The sequence below is a fragment of the Micropterus dolomieu genome, linkage group LG17 (assembly GCF_021292245.1).
Source record: "Micropterus dolomieu isolate WLL.071019.BEF.003 ecotype Adirondacks linkage group LG17, ASM2129224v1, whole genome shotgun sequence".
NCBI classification, from domain to species: Eukaryota; Metazoa; Chordata; class Actinopteri; order Centrarchiformes; family Centrarchidae; genus Micropterus; species Micropterus dolomieu.
In genome coordinates this window covers 36,917,413-36,941,425 of record NC_060166.1, presented here as the reverse complement: position 1 = coordinate 36,941,425, position 24,013 = coordinate 36,917,413, and the positions used below count along the sequence as shown (strand labels likewise).

General features: G+C 42.3%; 3 protein-coding genes and 1 long non-coding RNA gene across 9 annotated transcripts in view; 1 reads left to right on the top strand and 3 right to left on the bottom strand.

The window, feature by feature from the left end:
* Positions 1–7,844, top strand: part of LOC123985520 (coagulation factor X) — a 13,410-nt gene extending 5,566 nt beyond the window's left edge. The window contains exons 6-10 of the mRNA XM_046073096.1: positions 4,193–4,479; positions 4,615–4,729; positions 5,426–5,622; positions 5,700–5,825; positions 6,762–7,844. Coding sequence (XP_045929052.1) covers positions 4,193–4,479; positions 4,615–4,729; positions 5,426–5,622; positions 5,700–5,825; positions 6,762–7,004 — 968 coding nt within the window. The 3' untranslated portion in view covers positions 7,005–7,844. The remainder of the gene's footprint in view (positions 1–4,192; positions 4,480–4,614; positions 4,730–5,425; positions 5,623–5,699; positions 5,826–6,761) is intronic.
* Positions 7,845–8,032: 188 nt separating this feature from the next.
* LOC123985379 (sialoadhesin-like) lies at positions 8,033–14,139 on the bottom strand. Its single transcript, XM_046072857.1, has 5 exons — positions 14,109–14,139; positions 12,278–12,541; positions 8,899–9,144; positions 8,665–8,823; positions 8,033–8,541 (listed from the first exon to the last, which is right to left on the bottom strand). Exons 1-5 carry the CDS (start codon positions 14,137–14,139, stop codon positions 8,417–8,419), a joined length of 825 nt encoding a protein of 274 aa, XP_045928813.1. The 3' UTR covers positions 8,033–8,416.
* Positions 12,461–14,677, bottom strand: LOC123985521. The gene is made up of 3 exons (XR_006828697.1): positions 14,196–14,677; positions 13,687–13,722; positions 12,461–12,541 (listed from the first exon to the last, which is right to left on the bottom strand). It is a non-coding gene; the product is annotated as an uncharacterized LOC123985521 (long non-coding RNA).
* Positions 14,678–16,852: 2,175 nt separating this feature from the next.
* On the bottom strand, positions 16,853–23,517 carry LOC123985519 (butyrophilin subfamily 2 member A2-like). 6 transcript variants are annotated; one of them, XM_046073094.1, is made up of 9 exons: positions 23,151–23,517; positions 22,938–23,052; positions 21,800–21,934; positions 20,413–20,567; positions 20,133–20,162; positions 19,440–19,775; positions 18,840–18,883; positions 18,527–18,597; positions 16,853–17,261 (listed from the first exon to the last, which is right to left on the bottom strand). In XM_046073094.1, the coding sequence occupies exons 4-8, from the start codon at positions 20,477–20,479 to the stop codon at positions 18,541–18,543; spliced, it is 534 nt and encodes a 177-aa protein (XP_045929050.1). In that variant the 5' UTR covers positions 20,480–20,567; positions 21,800–21,934; positions 22,938–23,052; positions 23,151–23,517; the 3' UTR covers positions 16,853–17,261; positions 18,527–18,540. The 6 variants fall into 6 exon arrangements, with proteins under 6 accessions (XP_045929050.1, XP_045929047.1, XP_045929049.1 ...); XM_046073091.1 differs by having other exon boundaries at positions 16,859–17,261; positions 18,840–18,886; positions 23,151–23,516; XM_046073093.1 differs by lacking the exon at positions 16,853–17,261 and having other exon boundaries at positions 18,352–18,597; positions 23,151–23,514.
* Between the last annotated feature and the right edge of the window lie 496 nt (positions 23,518–24,013).

The following is a 24,013-nucleotide window of genomic DNA, read 5'->3' as shown; positions in this document are numbered from 1 at the left end:
CGGCAAGACCTGCGACTCAGGTACCAGTATCAGCAGTATTCTGTGGACTAGTTACAGTAGTATTAGCAGTATTATGTACAGTAGTATCAGCAGTATTCTGTGGACTAGTTACAGTAGTATTAGCAGTATTATGTACAGTAGTATCAGCAGTATTCTGTGGAGTAGTTACAGTAGTATTGGCAGTATTATGTACAGTAGTATCAGCAGTATTCTGTGGAGTAGTTACAGTAGTATTAGCAGTATTATGTGGAATAGTTACAGTAGTATTAGCAGTATTATGTACAGTAGTATCAGCAGTATTCTGTGGAGTAGTTACAGTAGTATTAGCAGTATTATGTACAGTAGTATCAGCAGTATTCTGTGGAGTAGTTACAGTAGTATTAGCAGTATTATGTGGAATAGTTACAGTAGTATTAGCAGTATTATGTGCAGTATTATCAGCAGTATACTCTGGAGTAGTATCAGCAGTATTCTGTGGACTAGTTAGAGAAGTATTAGCAGTATTCTGTGGAGTAATTACAGTAGTATTGGCAGTTTTATGTGGAATAGTTACAGTAGTATTAGCAGTATTATGTACAGTATTATCAGCAGTATATTGTGGAGTAGTATCAGCAGTATTCTGTGGAGTAGTTACAGTAGTATTAGCAGTATTATGTGCAGTATTATCAGCAGTATTCTGTGGACCAGTTCCAGTAGTATTAGCAGTATTATGTGGAGTAGTTACAGTAGTATTAGCAGTATTATGTAGAGTAGTTACAGTAGTATTAGCAGTATTATGTAGAGTAGTTACAGTAGTATTAGCAGTATTATGTAGAGTAGTTACAGTAGTATTAGCAGTATTCTGTGGAGTAGTTAGAGTAGTATTAGCAGTATTATGTACAGTATTATCAGCAGTATTCTGTGGAGTAGTTAGAGTAGTATTAGCAATATTATGTAGAGTAGTTACAGTAGTATTAGCAGTATTATGTAGAGTAGTTATAGTAGTATTAGCAGTATTCTGTGGAGTAGTTAGACTAGTATTAGCAATATTATGTAGAGTAGTTACAGTAGTATTAGCAGTATTCTGTGGAGTAGTTAGAGTAGTATTAGCAGTATTATGTAGAGTAGTTACAGTAGTATTAGCAGTATTCTGTGGAGTAGTTAGAGTAGTATTAGCAGTATTATGTAGAGTAGTTACAGTAGTATTAGCAGTATTCTGTGGAGTAGTTAGAGTAGTATTAGCAGTATTATGTACAGTATTATCAGCAGTATTCTGTGGAGTAGTTAGAGTAGTATTAGCAATATTATGTAGAGTAGTTACAGTAGTATTAGCAGTATTCTGTGGAGTAGTTAGAGTAGTATTAGCAATATTATGTAGAGTAGTTAGAGTAGTATTAGCAGTATTCTGTGGAGTAGTTACAGTAGTATTAGTAGTATTCTGTGGAGTAGTTAGAGTAGTATTAGCAATATTATGTAGAGTAGTTAGAGTAGTATTAGCAGTATTCTGTGGAGTAGTTACAGTAGTATTAGCAGTATTCTGTGGAGTAGTTAGAGTAGTATTAGCAGTATTATGTGGAGTAGTTAGAGTAGTATTAGCAGTATTATGTAGAGTAGTTACAGTAGTATTAGCAGTATTCTGTGGAGTAGTTAGAGTAGTATTAGCAGTATTATGTAAAGTAGTTACAGTAGTATTAGCAGTATTCTGTGTAGTAGTTAGAGTAGTATTAGCAGTATTATGTAGAGTATTATCAGCAGTATTCTGTGGAGTAGTTAGAGTAGTATTAGCAATATTATGTAGAGTAGTTACAGTAGTATTAGCAGTATTATGTAGAGTAGTTACAGTAGTATTAGCAGTATTCTGTGTAGTAGTTAGAGTAGTATTAGCAGTATTATGTAGAGTAGTTACAGTAGTATTAGCAGTATTCTGTGGAGTAGTTAGAGTAGTATTAGCAGTATTATGTACAGTATTATCAGCAGTATTCTGTGGAGTAGTTACAGTAGTATTAGCAGTATTCTGTGGAGTAGTTACAGTAGTATTGGCAGTTTTATGTGGAGTAGTTACAGTAGTATTAGCAGTATTCTGTGGAGTAGTTAGAGTAGTATTAGCAGTATTCTGTGGAGTAGTTAGAGTAGTATTAGCAGTATTATGTACAGTATTATCAGCAGTATACTGTGGAGTAGTATCAGCAGTATTCTGTGGAGTAGTTACAGTAGTATTGGCAGTATTATGTGCAGTAGTTACAGTAGTATTAGCAGTATTATGTGGAATAGTTACAGTAGTATTAGCAGTATTATGTACAGTATTATCAGCAGTATACTCTGGAGTAGTATCAGCAGTATTCTGTGGAGTAGTTACAGTAGTATTAGCAGTATTCTGTGAAGTAATTACAGTAGTATTGGCAGTTTTATGTGGAGTAGTTACAGTAGTATTAGCAGTATTCTGTGGAGTAGTTACAGTAGTATTAGCAGTATTCTGTGGAGTAGTTACAGTAGTATTAGCAGTATTCTGTGGAGTAGTTACAGTAGTATTGGCAGTTTTATGTGGAGTAGTATTAGCAGTATTATGTACAGTATTATCAGCAGTATACTGTGGAGTAGTTACAGTAGTATTGGCAGTTTTATGTGGAGTAGTATTAGCAGTATTATGTACAGTATTATCGGCAGTATTCTGTGGAGTATTTACAGTAGTATTGGCAGTTTTATGTGGAGTAGTATCAGCAGTATTCTGTGGACTAGTTACAGTAGTATCAGCAGTATTAGGTGCAGTAGTATCGGCAGTATTATGAACCTGAACCAGAACTCTGAGGTAGAGAAACAACATGGAGGTACTACGTGTTTATCTTGAAGTATTTCTCAGCACTGAAAACATTCAGTCTGTTAAAAGTCCAGTTCCTCGGCGTGGAGGCTCGTTCTGCTGACTGAGGTCTGTGTGTACTTGTGTTTGTGTTGTGTGTAGAGGTGTTGGAGTGTCGCTACAGAAACGGCGGCTGTTTGCAGTACTGCAGAGACCTGCCGGGTGGAGCCGGGGTCCAGTGTGGCTGCGCTGACGGATACAAACTGGAGCCCGATGGACGCAGATGCTCGCAGACCGGTACCCCTCACAGAACTCGTGTTACTAAGATAACTACTGCAACTACTGATAGTACTGTACTGACTTCTTCGGTTCTGACTGACCGCAGGGAGTCCCGACTGCTTAACCTCTGTGGGGGCGTTACCCAGGTGACGACACCACTGGTTCGTTAGAGCTCCTGGCTGCTGTAACGACTTGTTATTATGTTCGTTAGAGTCGCCCGAGGCCGAATTTTTGTTCAACCTCCTGGGACGAGATGAATGCAGAGCATTGTAGGTGTAAGTGGTGTCTCAGACCTCCTTCACTGTTGAGAGATGGTCTCTCTGGTGTAAATGTCTTTTTTTAACTGCTCTTTCCAACCATCCGTCCTCTCGGTCAGAATCATACATTGATGTCCTTAAAGATCCAACGAAGGTTAAAGTCAAGGCCAACTTGAAATGTGTCCTCTGTCCTTGTCCTGTAAGTAAACTGCAGAGTCTTGACCTGAGGAGTTGGCCCTTCTGTGTTGAGCCATGCGTTTGTGTACCTTGCTTTTCTTGTGTTTGGGTCTTCGGGGGTGGACCGGTATCTGTCTTAGCGTGTCCCTGGATTTAAAAAACCCGTGGATGTGATGTTTGTTGAAAATCCTCCAGAGTTTCTCTGAGACTGCAGACACGTATTGGAATCACAGTGTTGTTGCGTTTGATTTTCTTTCCTTCATCCCCCGTAGTGTCGGTGTTCTTCCTGGATCCGTTTTCGCAAAGGTCCGTTTAGGGTATCCACAGGCCGTAAGTGCCCCCTTCAGGTGATAGTGCTCCTTTTCTTGTGCATGGACACTTGTTGGTAGGACAGGTGGTTTGAAAGAGGAGTCCAAGAAGCCATTTACACCAAAATAGAGAAACCGTCTCTAAACAGGGGAGGAGGAGACACCACTTATCCCCCACCTACAATGCTGTGAACAAACACTCACATTTGACCTCTTTTGCGACGAAGTCTAAGACGTGTCATCACCTTGATAACGACCCCAACAGAGGTTAAATAGCTGGGACTCCCTGCTGGATGAGAGACCAAGACAAGACATAACGCCAGAATAAAAGTCAGTCTGAACTGTGAGACTTCCTGTGTACAGTCGAGGTGTTAAGATCTTTCCTTCTTCCTGTCCAGTGTCGTTCCCCTGCGGTCGTCAGCAGAGTGAGTTTCTGTACCAAGGTCGCTCTCTGTGGAGTCCCTCTGAGCAGGACAACGCCACCGCGGAGACGGACGCCGTGTTGGACGCCAACAGCACAGACAGCTGGGAGCCTATACTCAACTTAACAGAGACAGCAGAAGAGGTGGTGACAGCAAATGCAACGCCTGGACGGAGAGGAAGGAATAAGACCGAGCTGATGGAGGAGGTGACACCTCGCATCGTGGGCGGAGTCCTTGAGAAACCAGGAGGGAGTCCGTGGCAGGTGAATTAAAAAGCATTAATCTAAAGATGTTTTTATGGTATTGACGTATGAAGTAACAGCGGTGGAGTCTCTGCTGGTGAATCTGCAGCTTCATAGTGACTTTCAGCTCGTTGTTTATCTGTTGTGTGTGTTCAGGTTCGGATCTGCAGGTCTGATGGTTATGGTTTCTGTGGGGGGACTCTGGTCTCTGACCGTTGGGTGGTCACTGCTGCTCACTGCTTCGAGGAGACTGCAGACCACGTTAACATAGGTGAGGACGTGTCCTTCTTCTGTAAACTACCTGACAACACCAGGACAGTCCTTCTGCAGGTGCTTTCTATTCTGCTAACGGGCTTCCTCTTCCTCGTTTCTTGAGCTCCTCAGATGAGGAATTGAAATAGAGACGTTGAGGATGGAGTCGAATTCACCAATCAGCAGTGGTGGAAAGTAATTACTGTACTCGTGTACAAATACTAAAATGTTTTGGTTCTTGTTTTTTAACTTCAGTATTTCCATTTTCTTTCTACTTCTACACATTTCAGACAGAAATGTTTTTGCTTGAGACTTTGCAGATTCAGATTATTAACTCAGTTTACCCAGCTGGTAAATGATGATGTGTTATTCCAGGTGAAGCTGCAACAACAAGTGTGATCCAGTAATATTATCTGAAATGAGTACTTGTACTTTTGGTACTGTAAGTATATTTTGATGCTAATACATTTGAACTTTTACTAAAGTAACCCGGGCTGGACAGAACAGAGTATTTCTACGTCTTTAGCTCTGAGCTGCGTCAGTGTCGTTACAGAAACCAGCATCAGACAGGATTTAGTTCCTCCCAGCGAGTAACAGACCTGAGAGACCTCTGTGTTCGGTCTGTAAGGAGACCCTAACAGGCAGCAGGCCGGTCCGGCTGGTGCTGTACAGGATCATGTCCCGGGCCCTGACCCCCCTCTCTCTCTGTGTGCAGGAGACTTTGATAAGCAGCGTCCTGATCCAGGTGAGCAGTTAATAAAGGTCCAGAAGGTCTTCGTTCACCCTCACTTCCACTCCTTCACCTTCGACAGCGACATCGCTCTGCTGTACCTCGCTCAGCCCGTCGTCAGGGGCCCCACCGCCATCCCCGTTTGCCTCCCCGACCCCCACCTCTCCAGCTACCTGCTGCAGGTAACTTTATTCATAACGCTGATTCTGTTCAGGACGGACCTGAGATCAGAGCTGACAGTTTGTGTTTGTGTGTTCAGGAGGGTAACCGGGGCGTGGTGACGGGCTGGGGGGCCACTCAGTACCTGGGCAGATCCTCCCGCTTCCTCAGGAAGGTGGCGCTCCCTGTGATCCGCTTCCGAGACTGCACCGCATCCACTGAACAGGTGATCAGATCCGCATGTTCACTCAGCTGCTCCACCTGCAGGAGGCGCTGACGACAGCTGAGCGACAGATCGTGTGTTCGGTTCTTATTTAATACAAACATTTCACAATTCGTTTATTTATTCAAATCTCCAGTTTCTCTGCATTAAGGTTCTGCTGGTTTCTTTTTGTAATCGGCCTTTAAAGACCATCATGTGCAAAGATGTCTTTTACACTGGGGGACGCTGGGGACATGTCCACACCACTTTTTTAAATGGCTCAAGCGGCTGATTGTTGCATCCTATTCTGTTATATGCCTTTATTTTTAATTTCTCACCTGAACTTTTTTCTTTTACATAAATAAAGTCATTTTTTAGCATAAATCGGTGCAGAAAAATTCTCCAGAATGAAGAATTCCAACACGACATCCAGCACTGAATATTTCTTCAAAATCGTGTTCAAATATTTTCTCATCACTTTCTCATGAACCCAGAATTTTGCATCGTCACGTCTCGTGAGCTAAGCGTATCGTCACACCCCTGATCTAATGCTGCCTTCCAGGCAACTCGGAACTCAGGAATTTCCGACCTCCAACTAGAAAAAGTACCATGAACGCCACCTGAAGTCGCATTTCCTACTTCCTACTTGAAAAAATTTGTACCCCGACTTCACGAGTAGCAGCGGAATGACAACAGGAAGCTCACACTGTAAATGGTAAAGCATAAACTAAAAGGCAAAGTATGAAATTAAAACAATACATACAGGTATCAAATAGTAAAACTTGTTCTGCATGTAAAACTTTTTGTCAGTGTAATCAAGTAGCTGGTTACATAAACGGTCTTCTTCTCTGCCCCAAACGTTAGTCAGGAAAATGTTAAAATGCCCAGAAATGTGAACACATTTGGAAATTGAGGATTACCAAGTGATGCCCGTCTCTGACGTGTCGTCTCGCCCTGCAGGTGATCACAGACAACATGTTCTGCGCAGGTTACCTGGAGGCCAGCATCGACGCCTGCAGCGGGGACAGCGGAGGGCCCTTCGTGGTGAACTACAGAGATACCTGGTTCCTGACCGGGGTGGTCAGCTGGGGGGAGAAATGCGCCGAAAAGGGGAAGTACGGAGTTTATACCCGACTGGGGAACTTCCTGAACTGGATCTGGGACACCATGGCGAGACCAGATATCAACGGCACCAGTCAGTAGCTGTGATTTGATTGGCTGAGCACTGAGCGGTCATGTTTAACGCCTGGTGCTGTAGAGAACATCCCTCTCACGTGACTCTAAACGTTCCCACAGCTGCTTCTGAGTTCTTCTTTTTTTTTTTAACAGAGAAGTTTGTGTTTTAACATTTTGCCAAAGAACGATGAAGTGACGCGCGATGATTAGTTTCTACTTCTGTCGCCTTCAGCTCACCGTCCTCAGTGATCAAAGAAGACGAGAGTTAACTTGATTGCTTTTTTTTTTCTCACTAAAGTCTTTAAAACGATGAGAATAATGAAAAATGTCGTCAGTTAAACTCAAAACTTTTCAGAAAATGAGACATTTCTTTGCAAAACGTGTTTATTTCATATCATTAATAAGATGATTCATGTGAGAGTAAAATAAAATAAGCTACGTCTCAGAGGAGATATAACGCTCTAACACTTTTAATGCATGACCCACACAGATGTCTTTAATTACTGGTTGACTGTGTTTGCGTTATTAAAACACATCCTCACTGCCAACTCGCTACATGTGGACATTTGGTCAGACGCCTTGGCGTTGCTTTTTAACACCCTGATCTCTTTAGCTTCGTTTTCGACGTTTAAGGCTCTACGGTCAAGTTAGCAACAGTAAATATGCAACGTCTGGTTAGACTTTCAAAATAAAAGTGCTAGTTAACATTGTGATTTGGTTACGTGTAAGGCATCATGGTTTGGCTTAAAACAACATCTCTTCCGTGAGTTAAGTTACGCAACTTATGTAACAAATAAATATTTACTGTTGACAAACACCGGTCTCCTGCTTGAAAGTCCCCCCCCCCCAACCACCTCCTTACTCAGACTTTACTGTCACGCATTATACACCTGCTTGTAGCGTTAAAAAAAACGACGCTACGGGGCTTCCCCCGGATGCTAAGGGGCTCAAAGGGCGCTAAGGGGCCAACCGGACTTGACCATGCATCCATATGTGACGACTTGGGAGCGAGAACTGGTTGTTAAAAGTAGTAAATAATAAAGTCAAAGCGTTGCCATGTTCTAAAACATTTTAACCAAACAAACATGTACAACAACAACAACTCAGACCAGAACTTTATAACGATCAGTTTCATTTGGACCAAAAACATGTCGCCAGTTCTGTCCGTTTGTCCAGGAGCCCTGTATCCAGTCCAGCTGAGTCAGCGTGATCAGGCTTCACTAAACCTGATCCCTGCTCTCTCAGAGCTGCTCTCAGTATCAGGTCAGAGCTGAGCCTGTCGCTGCAGCTGAAGTCTGACTTCAACATCACCTCCAACAGGAGGAGTCCCTCAGGGAAGCGTTCTGGGTCCTCTGAGGTTTGTGATGGTTTATCAGCTGATGACTCGAACACTTCAGCTTCCTTTAAGAACGAGAAGACATCGAACGCACCGGATCAGCTCAGAAGTGATATTCTGTAGTGACGGCAGTGATGACATCAGCGTGGTCCTCATCCAGTCGCTGCTCAGCCTGGGTGGGCGGGGTCATCACTATGGAGACAGGCACATAATTTCCTGCAGTCCAAGCTGGTTAGAAAGAAAACAAACTGTCAGTCATCAACACCACTGACTGACTGATCGATTGACTGACTGATCGATTGATTGATTGATTGACTGAGCGATTGTAAGGACAGCGGACGTCTCAGTTACCTGCGGGCCTGTGTCGATATAAAGACACCATGAGGACGGTGGAGATGCAGTAAAGACAGATCACCATCAGGTGGCAGACCAGTGAGAACATCAGGTGGAGCTGGGCTGAGGGAGGGGGCGGGGCTGCAGAGGTGGGCGTGGCTGAGGTTGTAGGTTCCCCTGTGTAGAGAATCCCACCTGGTCACGTGAACCTCTGGAGGAAGTAAGTCCTGAAATCAAACGTGACCTCCTCACCTGTGACAGAGATCCAGCTGGGCGGAGACGCTCCCTGACCGCTGATGTCACACCTGTAGAGGCCTTCGTCAGCCCTGGAGACGTGACGGATGGTCATGTGACCTGTAGGCTCAGTCCTGATGAGGGAGCCGTCTTTGTAGAAAGCAGCTGGCAGGTCGGAGGGAGGGGTCCTGGTTCCACAGTGCAGAGTGACGTTGTCCCCCTCCATCACAGGGAGGACTGGACTCTGCAGGATCACCGGTCCACCTCAACACAGACACAAACATCCATTCACACCCACACAGGGGAGCCAGAACTTCTGTTGTACAGTCGATTTCAGTTTTATTGTTGCTGTTACTGATGTGAGGGGAGTTAGGGGGGGCAGGAGAACCGTATATTACTGCAGCAGTAATCTACAGATCAGTACAAGTCTAATCAACACATTCTCACGCCCAGCTCGTCACATACAGACGTTTGGTCACACCCCTTGTCGTCGCTTTGTAACGCCCCGGGTACTAGTGTTGTAGTTGAGACCGCCCAAACCGAGACCAAGTCAAGACCAAGACCAGAATTTATCGAGACCAAGACCAGTTCCCCACATTACATGACACACAATAAACTGTGGAACGAGATCACAGGTACTTCTCAGATTGATCTGAAAGATCCACATTCCCATTAAAACACCCACAAACAAACACTAAGAGCTGAAATCAGCATAAGCATCTTTATTCAACTCTCATTTTCCACGCTGACCATCGGGGGGAGGGGGGGCAGTCGTTAACGGGAACAACACATGTTTAATTAGGGTTCTTCGTTGCATGTGAAGCAACACGTTTTACATCCAAGCAAAGTTCGGATGTTGACAAATAAAACGGACAATGCAAAAGCAATTTAATGATATTCCCAAAGTTGTGGGCTTGAAATAAAATCCCGAGTCCGCATTTGTACTCGGTCATTGAGGACTCTATATTTTTTTTCAAGACCATAACTTTCTTTTGCATCTTCTGATTTGTTAACATTCTAACTTTGATTTTAGCTGACCCTTTTATCCAAAGCGACTTATAATTGCTATACATGTTAGAGGCTCTGGAGCAACGAGGGGTTAAGTGTCTTGCTCAGGGACACAATGGTGGGGGATTGAACCCGGGTCTCTCACACCAAAGGCATGTGTCTTATCCATTGCGTCATCACCACCCCTTACACTGTTAAATATCCTACACCGTTAAGAAGTGACGCTACAGGGCTTCCCCCAGTGCGTTGGACTATAGCCCCTGATATTCTTGCTTTTAAAAGTGCGTAGGTGTTGACAAGCAGCGGCGACACAAACACTAGGGGGCAGATCAGGACCGGATCTTTGCACATCGTACACAAACCAAACACAGCGACACGAGGAGGTTAGGATCATCATAATGATGTCGGTAATCGCGGACTAGCTCCAGGAGTCTTACTCTAAATATCCCGCCATAAATCTCCTTTCTCCAGTCTGCTGCCAACCTTCTTCTTCTTCTTCTGCGTTTAATGGCGGTTGGCAAACCAACAGCAAACCGCCACCACCTGGGCTCGAACAGGAGATTGCTGCTGACCTGCTGCCCCCACGTACATGTGCTGCATTGCATCTTGCAGACAAAAAGCGCTCCAGAAGAACGCAGGATACACAAACATGTGGTTAAGATATACTTTATTAAAATATATCTTATATTAAAAGCAAGTATATCGGTGGCTTATGACACTAAGGGGCTCCCCTGTGCGTTACAAACTGACACCAGCGCGTCTTGACCATGAGTCCATATGTGACGACCTGGGAGTGAGAACAGGATGATCTAATTGTACCTTAATTCATTCAGTTTACAATAATTGATTCAGGATTAATTTAGATTTAATTAGATTGTTCTGCCCAGAACCTTTGAAGTGTGAGTGTCATTCTAAAATCTCAACACCAAGCTGAACTTAAAGAGACAAAACAGGAGTGAAAATAACATCTGGATCACTCTGACAACACATCTGCCATCGTGTCTGTGAGGATGACGTGTGTGTGAACTTGCTGTTTGTCGTACGAACACAGTATGACTCACCTCTACTTTAAGTTCATGTTCACAAAAAAGTGCTACAGATTGTGGCTAAAACATTAAAGAGGTCACATGTTGCTTTTTTCCTGTTTTCCCTATGACGGTGACTCTGTTTGGTGCGGCGTGCCATCACCATCTTGAGATTGAACTCGCCCCTGGAATAGCTCGCCCATTTGTGTTTCTCACGCTGCTGGATCTTGCTCCGAGCGTTCTGGGCTCTTGTGGTTTCGACCTTTCTGTAGGCGGGCTGGTTATCAGTGTAAATGTGCGGAGGTGGGCTAGTGTTTGAGTCTCAACGCTGACACCCTTTGCACACAGTAGTTTTCTCTCTTATCTAGAAACACTGGGTTAAAGGCTGCTGAGCGCTCTGGGTTTCAGTTTTAAAAACTTTGACCTTTTTATTTTTCCGAGTAGTTCGACTAGTAATCCTCCTTTTGAGGGTCTCTACTGGTTATATTCCTTTTTTGATTTCCACAGAACCCATTGGCCCATTTCTGTTGTTCGTTCTGCTTTACTCCCTTACAATAAATATCTTATCCAAATATAGCAGGAGGCGGTCAAACTGTCTGCTCTCCTGCCGTCAGCGCTGAGATCTGTCTCAGGCCCGCTGCTTCGTTTTAGTTTACAAACGGACAATTAAAAGTTGAGCCCCGTCTACATTAAAACGACTGAAAACGCACCGCCACTGGCTGTACAAGTGCGCAGGGTGTGCGCGTGCCGGTGTAAACAGGAAGCAGACGGTCTCTTCCTATTTACAGAAGAGTTGGCGAAAGAATAAACAATTACAGACGAAGAGGTTTGTTTTTATTTGCATGCACCAATAAGGAGCTGGGACTGTTACTGTATGTAACACAGTACTGTGACGGCAGAAAGGAAACGGCGACATGCGCAGTACGAGTGTAGGCAGATATTTGTTATTATATTTTACCCAATCAGAGAGCCGAGCGCGAGCGCCTGCGTCATCGTTTCTAAAGTCCTCCGTTTTTGGCCCGTCTTTGAAACATAAAACGGGGTCGGCAGCGTTTTTTGCCGTTTTAGTCTGGACGGGAGGAGCAAACGCGGCAAAAGGTCTCAGCGGTGTGGGCGGGGCCTCAGTTTCAGCTTTAGTTCTCCTCCTCTTCTGAGCCTCCAGACTCTCGGTGAACGCTGCCATCTGAATGTTTGGGTAGATTCATAAGGCCTGACTGAACGCGATCTATCCTCCCAGTGTTTGTTAGCTTCGTCTTTTCTGATTAAATCTTGGTTTTGATTTCTCCAAAGTGAAACGGTGAGTATCACTGACTCAGTGTGCGTCGTTGCCCCTCATCAGGCCTGTTAATCCTGTCTGACTTTACCGGTGACGGTGATGTTGACGGTGTTACTGGTTTCTCCGTCGCTGGACTCGCACCAGTACACTCCGCTGTCCGATGTGAGGATGAAGCTGATGTGACAGGTGGAGCCCTCTGGTCTTCCCCAGTAAGTTCCACACTGAGACCGTCCTCCTTCACTTGAGTTCCTCTTCAGCGTCCATCCAGCAGCGCCGCCGCCGTCCTCACAGCTCAGAGAGACAGAGTTTCCTCTGAACAGCTGAGAGCTGCTGGGACTCGCAGTCAGAGAGGCTGATGGGAGGAGGAGACGTGGTTACAGAGAACATGTTCATCTACTTTCAAACTGTCACTTCTGCTGAACTGATGTCCAGTTTCAGAACTCTGAATTAAACGAATGTTAAATTAAACAAATGTTTTCAAAGATGTGGCTACAGGAGTCTGGATTATATTTCATTCTGTTTCCGCTCCTCTGGTAGCTGCTGCATCACGCTGTGCAGAACAGAGGCCTGAACTACCAAGCAGGTACCTGTCTTATGCAGGTAAATTCAGGTGTAACATCCTGACGAACCCGTACTATGAAAGGGGGACAGGTTTTACCCGAGGTCCGCTGTCAGAGTGGTTTACGCTGCATCTCTAAACTGCTGCAAGCTAGTTATCTTTGTGGTTAACTCCAGGTTACGCTGTGGGCTACCCACCACAACTGCTCTCTGTGGTAATGAGACGTATTAATAAACACCACCTGGTCAAATATTTCCTGACTTGTTCCTCTGGGCTGCAGCTGACATGAAGTTTTAACACAGCAGCATCACGTTCAGACAGCCGCCCTGCAGCCGAGCTGTGATTCAGGGAGCAGATCTGAATTCATTAACGGGTCAGTTTCTGAGATGTAGCCCATCTGTTCACATATTTAGACCGACTAATTCACGTTGTCCAAAGCCGGCTGGGGTTAATAATCCAAGAAAACCTAGATGGAAGTGGTACAAAAACTAAACTCCAAATCACTTCTGAATGTTAATCTGGTGTTTGAAATCAGGATTATTTCCTCTTTGCTGACTGAATCCGAGCGCCCAGAATAATTTTCCACTACGTGCATAAAACACAGCAGAGGTGAAGTGAAGCGATGCGGTTCATTTAAAAATAAAAACAGTTTTTCAGAGAGTTTCGCTCATAAATGTTTGACCATAATTTTAGAGATTATTCAAGACTTTACTTGTAGATTTGTGATTATTTATTCCACATAAATTTACCACTTCAATCTGGTAAATTCAGAGTTTTCTCTCAGATTATTCCTCCCGGCTCCAAATGTTTTTATTACAGTAGACCTAACATAAAGTTGGACCTTTACATCTTAATCATATCAGACATAAAAGAAGAGTCCGTAAAATACTTAATGGAGAAGTACAACAAGAACACTGTGAAGATGGACGTTCGCTCACCTTGGTTGGTTGTGCAGCTCAGCAGTGAAGTCAGAACTGAAGAGAAATCACACGTTTGGTTTGAAGTTTTAAAAGCAACGAGACATCTGCAGTTCTTAAAACACATGAAAACCTTAAAGCTTCACAGCTAAACCTTAAAGATCACAGAGAGAGAGCGCAGCCACACGCTGATCTGAGAGATGGAAATAAATTATATTTATTTAGGACACATTCAAAGTTTTCTAAAAAACCCTTGCCAGGACAGCAGGAAGGAAAATCAGAGGAGCGGTTGAAGTACAGAAACGACCTGAAGGTTAAACTTTAAAACTTTTCTACAGTTCAAATAGCTTCACACTGTTAACAATTTAAATGAACTCTTGCTGTAATGAACGTGTTATTGTTCTGTTGGTACTTTATCACAGATAGAGTAGATTTTTACTGACCCAGCAGCCACGGCAGAGATGGTTCCTCCATTTTAATTCTTGGTCATCTGAGACCAACGTTTACCAGTTACACCAAGTAAAACCCACCTCCTTCCTCTTTCTGTTCTACTCGTATTGTTGTGGTTTTCCATCAAGCAGTCAGCAGGAAGCTTGATGATGAACGTCGTCTTAGGAGTGAGAGAGGAAACCTACGCAGACAGAGCAGCCGCTCTTCACTGTCTGTGGAACGTGTCCCTGATGTAACGATGATGCTGACCTTAGATCAGCCCTCAGGTGTCCTGATGCAGGGACACAATGGTCTTCATGGACAGAACACCAAGTCCTGCCTTTTATTTTATCTGTCCTTCTTTCTTTCTGCAGATGAAGAGCATTTTTGGTTTCTTAAACCTGCTAAAAAACTCACCAAACTATGCACAAAAAAAAAGATTTCACGACATGTTTTTTCACAGCGTGGCAGGATGTCTCACCAGCAGCCCCGGGGCCACGTTTCACCGAAATGTACAGCATTTTTGTGGCAGCTGCATCAAGTCCATACCTACAAAAAAAAGCCTCTGGGTGTGAAGCCCTAAACCCAACAGGGAGTCGGCCATTTTGGATTTAATGGTCATGTTTTTGCCAGTTACAGGCTCCGTACTTTAACGAACTCCTCCTACAGAATTAATCTGATTGACTTCAAATTTTTGCTGTTCTGTCTAAAGGCACTGACGATGAAAAGTTGTGTTATTTGTGAGTTTTCATCGAAGGGCGTGGCCGTGGCATGGCGGCGAAAATCGATGATTCGCCATGAAACAGGAAGTTGTTGTAACTTCAGAGTACATGGTCACATCTGCACCAGACTTTACATGTTTGATAAGAGTCAATGTCCACAGCCTGGATGGGGCGGGACATTTAAAAGTATTGACAGATAGGTGTCATTTTCACTGGGGACGCTGGGGACAGGTCAGAATCAGAATGTCTCCATCACTTTTTGAAAGCTTTTTTTAAAAACGTTCTGGAAAAACAGCAACTAGAAATGTTAAATAACAAATGAAACAAGAAGGAAATATGCAATGCAACTGAAATAAGAAACAAATGTGCTTTGTCCCAAAAAGTTACTTAAGTTAAAACAACAAGCTGCTCATTCCTGCATTATATTCTGTTATATACACCTTCATTTTGTTTACCTTCATATAAATTTGTGCATAAATTAAGTTTACTGCTCAAAGACTTTAGGGGGAGGACGCACCTCTATCTTTCCACACAGGTTACACAGAAAGTGACGTTAAACTGCCGTGAGGCGTCAAAAACATCATCATTCACAAGTATTTATTGCAATACCCCACTAAGACATAATAAAACCCGGGGTTTTGTTTTTCTGTTGGTACGCTGGCGTGCTGTTGGAGTTAAACTCCTGAGGAACAAAGCTGTCCGTAATGTTACTCACTTTAGAGCTGGGTATCATTTAATTAAACTGAAAACCTGAACCCTGACAGTGATACTGATACCGACAGAGAGTAAAATACCACCTGTTGAAGCCAGAGATGTTGATATGTGATATGATTGGTGTTATTATTTTTATTGTTGTTATAGACGAGCAGGGTGATCTATTTTCTTTTCTTTTTATTGTTTGAAATATCTGTTTTATAAAAAATATTAGGCCGCTCCTCAACCTGATCAGCTGATCAATCAGAGGAAGGACGACAGCTCAGGAGGAGTGAAACAGTTTAGTGATCAGTGTGGGAAACGTTGAAATTAAACCATGGAGAATCATTTCGTTGACTTTGGATCAATAAATCTAAGATCTTATATTATTATAGATAATATTTTTAATAGAAGATAAAGAGGTGCAATTATTTATGGCAGATGGGGGTAGCGAGCGACCTCTGACATGTATAGTAAATCAGCTAAATGAATAAATGTAATTTATGGGCACACATCACAATAAATGTCATCTTTCACTGTTTCTGAAACGGCTCAAACCGAAGGATGGATTTATGAAACTTGTCAGTAAACACAAAGTTAAATTATAAAACTTAAATCCATAGGAAATAGCTTTTTAACTTTAGTGGCCATTCGTCTCTTTATTCTGGACAGTTTTGACATAAATCAGATGCCTGTTGCTCTGTTTTATTATTATCCTGGTTCATTATTTCCAAACACAACTTTTCTCCCCAGAAATGTTTAATTTGCAATAATAAAGATCCATCCATCGTCGACGCTTATCCTGCGTACAGGGTCGTGGGGGACTGGAGCCAATCCCTGGACAGAGAACCCACACAGACCCGGGGAGAACACGGGGCAACCGGGGTTTGAACCCACGACCTTCTTGCTGTGAGGTGTAATAAAGATATTAGGTTTAAAAACAAACTCATTAAATGATAAAGTGTTGGTGACACACTGACTAAATAAAAATGGACTTTTATTCTCGGATACAGAATTTCTCTTGAAATAATGAATTCCAGTTACACCTGAGGAATGTGCGATTCCTTCTGGTCTTTCCAGATTAATAAAAGTGGCAGGTTCAACGTGAACCCGCAGTTTAAAACGGTTTCACAGATAAAGGAGAAATTGCCAGCAGTCACAGCTCCTCCTGCTGTCCAGTCAGTCAATAACAAATATTGTGTAACCAACAAAACTACAGAGGTTTTATTTATGAAAAAGAGACAATATATAATTTTATGATAAGATTGACATTGATTGTAAAAAATATATTTTGAACCTCTTTATCTTATATTAAAAATATCAAATGGTCTGAAAAGGAACCACAGATACATTTTAAAACAGAAATCAAACATTAGATTGAATGAAGAATAGTAAAGTTCCTAAAACAGTTCAAATGTGTAAAGATTTAAACACTTTGCTTTAATAGCCTCTCTTTGTTACAGCCCCCCGGTGGATTAACTCTCATTAATGCTCACCAGGTTTCACACATTAGTAGGCCTACATAGCTGCATTAAAATATTTACTTAACTAACAAGTATTTTACACTGGGGAAAATAGCAAAGGAAATTTTACAACTCCACAGATTTGTTTTGGAAGAGTTTTGTTTTGACACATAACAGTAGATGAGAGTTTTTAGCAGCTCCACAGAAAGAGAAGCTGGAAGGCAGGTGAAGTTCTGCACACCCTTTCAGACTCAGTGATCAGCTTCCTCTGGTCGCAGTGCAGCCTTCTCTGTGATAGAAACACAAGTCAAAAGGTCAAAAGCTTGTTGCCTGTTGGCGCCACAGAAGGGGGCAGAGTGACCTCTGCTGGTGGAGCTCCCACACAGCAAGAAGGCCTGTAAATATGTTAAAAAACTAAAACATGAATTAAATAATAGAAACTTAAATAAACAGGCTAACTGCTGTCCTAAGCTACATATAACATTAGTTCACTTGTCTTAATCTGAAGTTACAGGTCACCAACAGTCTTACAAATGTTTAATTCTCCCCAACAGGTATTATTATATTAGTTATTGTTTTTATTTCAGTTAGCTAAAGTGTTTTTTTTCCACACACCCAGATTTAGTTTAGTTTTATAACCTACTAAAAATGTTATTTAATTTAGTTTTAGTACATGGGCTACTTTTATTTTGAAGGTTTTACGGGTTACTGTCGCTTCCATAAAAGGAATAGATCACCTGACTTCCGTTTTTGGTTTATAACGAAAAACGAATTGACTGAAGTTCACAGACTCTCTTCATTCTTTGTTCAAAAAGAAACAATAAAATGAATCGCCAAAAACGAGAAACGGGCCGTTTTTAATTGGTTTTTCGTTTTTTGATTCTGACACCAAAAAACGGTTATTTGGTTTTTCGTTTTGAAACAAAAAAAAACAGATAAATTATATTTTAGTTTTATAATTACAAACGAATTACGGATTATCCAGAGATACCCAGACCGAAACAAACATCAGTTTTCAATTTTTTGTACATACAGAAAAACAAAATATTGATTCATTATTTCGTTTTTGGTTTGCCAGATTAAATGGAACACGGACCAAATTCAAACCATGGAAAAACCAGAGAAATATGTTCAATATTCAATTAAGCCACTACTCCGGCTAAATCTGTCCATTTTCACAATCTTTCCTGAGTATACTGCCAGACCAGCCATATATGTATGTGTATATATAATTATAATTACTATCATTATATCTCTAATGTGCTCATTCATACAGCAGCCTAACGTCCCTAACACGTCCATGAGTAACATCCATATATTAACATCAGAACATATTGAAGTATTAAGCTCAACACACTAGATGAATAAACACACTCTTATTAAAATTTAAAAAATTTAATAATAATCTGGATAAAACCTCATAGTTCTTAAAAGAACTCCAGCACAGAAACATAAACACAGTATATAAACGCAGCAGTATTCAAGAGGTACTTCATTATGCGACTTTCTTCCGCATGATAGGGTCTGCGAGGGGTGGAGGAACGCGTGACGTACCGGTCTTTTCCTCACTACCAAAGTGAATACAGGAATGTAGATGTAACCAATCCCACTCCAAAAGAAGTGACCTGAAAGAACAAAGATGTCAAGATCTGTTCTCAGTCTGGGCTTCTAAGTTAACATGCATCCATTTTCCTCACCAACTTCTGCTGCACAGTGTTTATTGGATGAGCAGTCTGTCTTATGAAAACTGTCTGCTTGTCTCACTGCACACTGGTCTAACCGAAATATCAGAACAATTAGCTTTCTGATACCTAACCTGTAATAGTACTTACCTTCAGTGTAATTCTTGCACATTACACATACTTACGTTTAGTTTCTGGGATTTGTTCTTGACTTGCCGATCTGCATCAGCTGCTGAGAAAAGACAAAAAGGTGTTAAGTATTCAGAAAAGACGAGACCATGAAGGATTTCAGCTCTGTTATGATTTAAACTGGCTTTCAACATGAGGTAAGTGATTATTGCACCGTAAATTGTTTAAAAATGTTTTTATTTAACTTTATTTACGTCTCTCGTGTTCTTTGTTTCAGCACAAGAAAACATGTAAAGTTATTATCATTAATATTCACTCAGAAGTGCTCAAACTGGCTCCATAACTGCATAAACTATTTTTTTTTTTTCCCCTTTTACTTGAAGGTGCGTTGGTTTATTTTGTTGCTATTCCTGAACTGAACCTAAACTTTCTTTTTGGAAGTGTGAAAGAAAACCCGTAGTTGGCTTTTGAGTCGCATATCCTTTGTTTTGTGGATTTTGTGTGCATTTACTGTAAAAGGGTTACTGAGAATTTCACGATAACTTCCTGGCAGCTGGATACTAAAGTTACTGTAGTACTGTTTTGAATTCGCAGTGGTGTTGCTGTGTTTACAGATAGATGTCAAGCAGTCATACGAGTTACACTGCACTACTTACAAATAATGAGCTCCATACTGTTGGAAACTTTGTCTTCTCTCTTTCCAATAGAACAGCTGTATATTCCAGCATCTTCTTTGCTAACCGATAAAATCTTTACTGGAAGTTTTCCTTTGGATAGATCGCCGCTGTCGTCAAGAGACGCTCTGCCACTGAACTGTTTTTCCTGATTGTTGGGAGAAAAATCTTGGCTTCTGTAAACGAGGACAAGAGCAGAGCTTCTGAATCTCCACTCGACTAGTTCCCTCGTCACATCACGCTCGGGTTTAAGGTGGAAGTCCAAAGTCACATTGTCTCCGACTGCTGCTTCGTGCTTCGGGTCGCAAATTAACTTTTCTGAAACAAGACACAAGATAAATCCTTTATCTAGTAGCCATAACCCCAAAACAGGCTTGAAATTGCTTTTAAGAACAGCATATTTTTAAATGTAGAACCAATATTCACTCTGTTCAGCTCCGTGTTGCATAGACGTACACAAAACAAATCATCTCTACCAAAAGCTTTGAAATGACCTCATTATTTTAGTGTTTCCGGTGAGATCTGAGACAAGTTGCCATGGACTGTGCTGTTGCTGTGTTTCCTGTTTTGTTAAGTGGAATAGTTTAATAAAAAAAGAGCAGCTCTGCAGTTTCTTGTTGGAATGAAGGACGAGTTACATCTGCACACATTAAAGACAGCATTTTTTTTACTTACCATTATTCCCTCTTGACTTTGCCCATGTGTCTGTGGAAAAAATGACCCGAAAAATTATTAAATAAATAATATTGACTTAATTACCTATAATAATAACAACCTATCTGCCTGAGAATGAACCAGGTCCCAGTGAACCATCACTGACTTTAGGAAACGGAGAAACACTCAGACATCTCCTCCTTTCTTCACTGTGGAGAAATCTCTCCAAAGTTATTTTCTAACTCTGCTCCAAAGTCTTTCCTGTCTACATGAATGAGTCACAATAAAAGCTCGTCTTTACCTGAAACTGGTGCAGACAGAAGGACCAACAGGAGCACAAAGATCTCCATGATGCTGAAGATCTCCATGATGATGCTGCTGCTGCTGCTCCGCTGCCTCCGCCTCTTTCACCAGCAGGCAGCCTGCGAGCACGAAGGGAGGAGTCGGACCCTGAAACTGTTTAAAACAAGAAGAGCGTCAGACACAGAAACGGGACAGAGAATAAAACATCCTGCGCAGACTCCTGATTGCAGCTGAGCTCCACAACCCGATTCTGGAACACGTCTCGGAACGGAGCAGAAAATCTACAAGCCCATCATGATAACGAATCCAACAGCCTGGACTGGCGCGGAGCGTCTCACCAGACAATGTCTCACACCAAGAGACGGTTTCCTGGGAACGTCTTCATGTAAGCAGACGGTTACAGCAAGTGAAAGTGAAGTTTAATCTCAATCATTTCCTAGTGTCTTAGTTATTTTTGAAATTGTAATTTTTGAATCATTAGTCTTTGCAAATGTAATAAAATTTCACATTTTGCATAATTACAAGTGTTTGTCTTGTGTCTTATATTCTCTCATTTTTATATTCCTTACGTTGTATTTTTACGCCTTATATTTTTACATAATCACCTTCTCTTCAAGTACTGCTGAAGTTACATGAAGTGTTTATATTCTCATTATGTTGTGTTAGCATAAAATGCTAAAAAGGAGTATCGTAATTTCAAGAAAACACTGCCATGTAACTCATCTCACTAGGGGCCTCCAGCCTCTTGGGTACGGGGCCACCGGAAGGTAAGTGTGTGATGCTTTAACATATGTCCAGAAGGGTCAGGACTTTAAGTTGTTCACCACATGTACCTTGGACATGGGAGTCTTTCTATAGATCCAGATTGAGTGTGAAAAAGTGAGTAAGTGTGTTCCCTCTCCGGTAGAACATGGGGTGCAGGCAGAGATACTCAACTGATGATCTACAGGGCAACGGTAAGGTCTAGACCGGACAAAAACAGTACTACTTAATGCATGGGAGTGGGAGTCAGGGGAAAGGAGGAAGGAATGTTTTATATTTAACATCAGTAGAAAGGTGGAGGAACTGGGACTGAGGGAGGCAGGGGGTGACCCCGCAAGTTCACTGGTCAGTTGCCCACAGCAGAAATAGACTTCAGTATAATGGACAACAGAAAACACCAAGGTATATACACATATGGTAAAACAAAGACTGGAAAATCACTGGGGGTCTTATCCACAGATCTATACAGGTGGATCCCAAGATCCACAAACTTTATATCCCACAATATGAATTTGTAAAGCTCAGGCGACTGTCTGAGAGGGTATCGGTGTATACAACAGAGATTTTAGCTATTACATGGGCACTACAGTGGAAGAGGAAGCAATCGGGGAGCACGGCCAGACCTGTTTGCAGAGCTGATGGTTCTGTTGCATAGAGTCGATTTGGCTGGAGGGTCAGTGGAGTTTCTTTGTGTGCCTGCACATGTTGGGGTGGAAGAGAATGAGGTGGCAGACGGGGCAGCACGGACTCTGTAGAACCTGCAAACAACAACAGACTGTTAAACGTGTGTTTATGGAATGTCAACAGTACAAAAGGCAGAGGGATCAACTTTACTCGCAGCTACCAGGAGCTGGAATACAGACAGTGACCCTGAGAGACAATTCCTCATGAGAACCAGTCGAGGATCGTGGAAGCAATCATGGACTTTATATCTGCAACAGGGTTACCTCTCTGAGAATGGGGACGCCATAAAACGATACTGAGACTGAACTGTGAGAGGCAGCACTACGGCGTAAGGCATCCAGTCTGCCGGAAAGCCAGAAGAAGAAGCAGAAGAAGAAGCAGCAGAAGAAGCAAAAAAAGAAGCAGCAGAAGCTAAAGTAGCAGCAGCACTATAAAGCAGCACTTTATATCACAAAGAGGTGAAGAACTGCGGGATTATTTTAAACACATGACCGAGGCTGCAGAGTCACCGTGTCTCAGTCCTCCTGTGATGAGTATGTGGATCCGTAGAGAAGGGCCTCCGTCTGAAATACTAAGTCCTACAAACCCTGAAGGATCCAAACCCGGAGAAAAGACTTCGCAGGTGAGCGTTTCCGCTTCTAAAGTCAAAAACCTGACTTGATTCAGAGACTCTTGGACTTTTATTTATTAGACAAACTCTGCAGAGTCTACAGAGACTCGGTTCAGGGTGAGCCTGGTAAAAAATTATTATAATGACCTCAACTGGCCGAGTGTCCTCATACAACCACAGACTGCACAACCCGGTTCTCTACAGCTGTGTGAACCCTAAATAAACAGTTTGCTGTGATCAAACTAATGCCGAAATAACGACATAATGATACCGGTTAGTTAAACACATGAATCCGTGCTTTTTCCAGGTCTGACAGCAAGATTATAAGACGATAACTTTTAAAATGTGTGTTTTCTGAACGGAGTTCGGCTCGAGCAGGCCTGTGTTATGCTAACTAACTTCTTTCACAGTAAAGGGCAAAAACGACAGCTGGAATCAAATAACAGACACGCAATTTCTTAACTTACCAGCTTCCTCTCTTATTTTTTTTCCAAGCAGCCAGTTTTTTATATGAAGTGTTAACGTTATTCCCACGGAGCAGTGCCCACTGACGGTATAACTGCATACACACGAAACTCGCTGCTGAGAAGCGCCAGTGAAGACAAATCAACGTTTTAATCCCATAAATTTAAAGTAAAAAGTTAATTTAATAAAAGCAGTTAATTCTGAGATCCACCCACCGTTAATCGTCCTACGTTATTAGAGCAGAATCCGATACTTCAGGTGTATTGGTCCTAAATCTTTGGCGTGGCTGAACTAACGTGGTGGTATTTGTAGTTGAATATGGGAGAGATGGGCTGGGCGTGGGATCCCGTGACTGGTAACCAGGAAATATTTTAACATCCCCAGCCTGTTTTACTTGAATCAAAGCATACCTGAGGGAGAAATGGAATTTCAGGTATGATGCTAGTGACAGCCAGCCTAAAGTCCTCCTCAGCCTAAAGTCCTCCTCAGCCTGTTACGGGCCTTTGTGTTTATGGTTACAAGGCGCTGAAGACGGTCTCAGACAGATACGTGGTGCTGAATGGGAGAATAACCTTTGTAACTTTGTAAGAGCAGACAAGTTGGCTGACGTATTGCGGTAAGCGTGTCGACTCATTTCCGTTTCCGGTGCTTGTGTGTTGGTACCGTGTTGTGTTGCTCTCGCTAAATAACAGTTACATTTGTTTGATTACAGCGGCCAACTGTTCGCTAAACACTTATTCTTTACAGTAATTCTGCCTAAGCACTCACAGTTCTTTCCATCTTTTAGTGACTGCTGTTCAATCTCATAGTTGTTCAAAAGTTTTGGTAGCTGACGCTACAGTACTTTAGCTTAGCAGCTAGCGACTTTAGCTTAGCAGCTAGCGATGGCGTCTCCTTCTCCCTCTCTCTCTCCTACTTTCTCCTGCTCGGTGTGTCAGATGTTCAGTTACTCCTCTGCCTCCTTTAGCGGTAATGGTACATGTAATAAGTGTAGTTTATTTATAGACATGGAGGCGAGGCTCAGTGATTTAGAAGTCCGGCTCCGCACCTTGGTAGATCAGTCTTTAGCTACTGTAGC

Excerpts from the sequence above, each read along its gene's own strand:
- LOC123985379 (XM_046072857.1), bottom strand. The coding sequence starts at position 14,139 with ATGGAGGAACCATCTCTGCCGTGGCTGCTGG. Across the intron at positions 9,145-12,277 it reads CGTCAACATCACCGTCACCG|GTGGACCGGTGATCCTGCAG; the intron begins GTAAAGTCAGAC and ends GTCTGTGTTGAG. Across the intron at positions 8,542-8,664 it reads ATATCGACACAGGCCCGCAG|CTTGGACTGCAGGAAATTAT; the intron begins GTAACTGAGACG and ends CTTTCTAACCAG.
- LOC123985519 (XM_046073091.1), bottom strand. The coding sequence starts at position 20,479 with ATGGAGATCTTCAGCATCATGGAGATCTTTGTGCTCCTGTTGGTCCTT. Across the intron at positions 20,163-20,412 it reads TCTGTCTGCACCAGTTTCAG|ACACATGGGCAAAGTCAAGA; the intron begins GTAAAGACGAGC and ends TTTTTTCCACAG. Across the intron at positions 18,887-19,439 it reads CAGTATGGAGCTCATTATTT|CAGCTGATGCAGATCGGCAA; the intron begins GTAAGTAGTGCA and ends GTCTTTTCTCAG.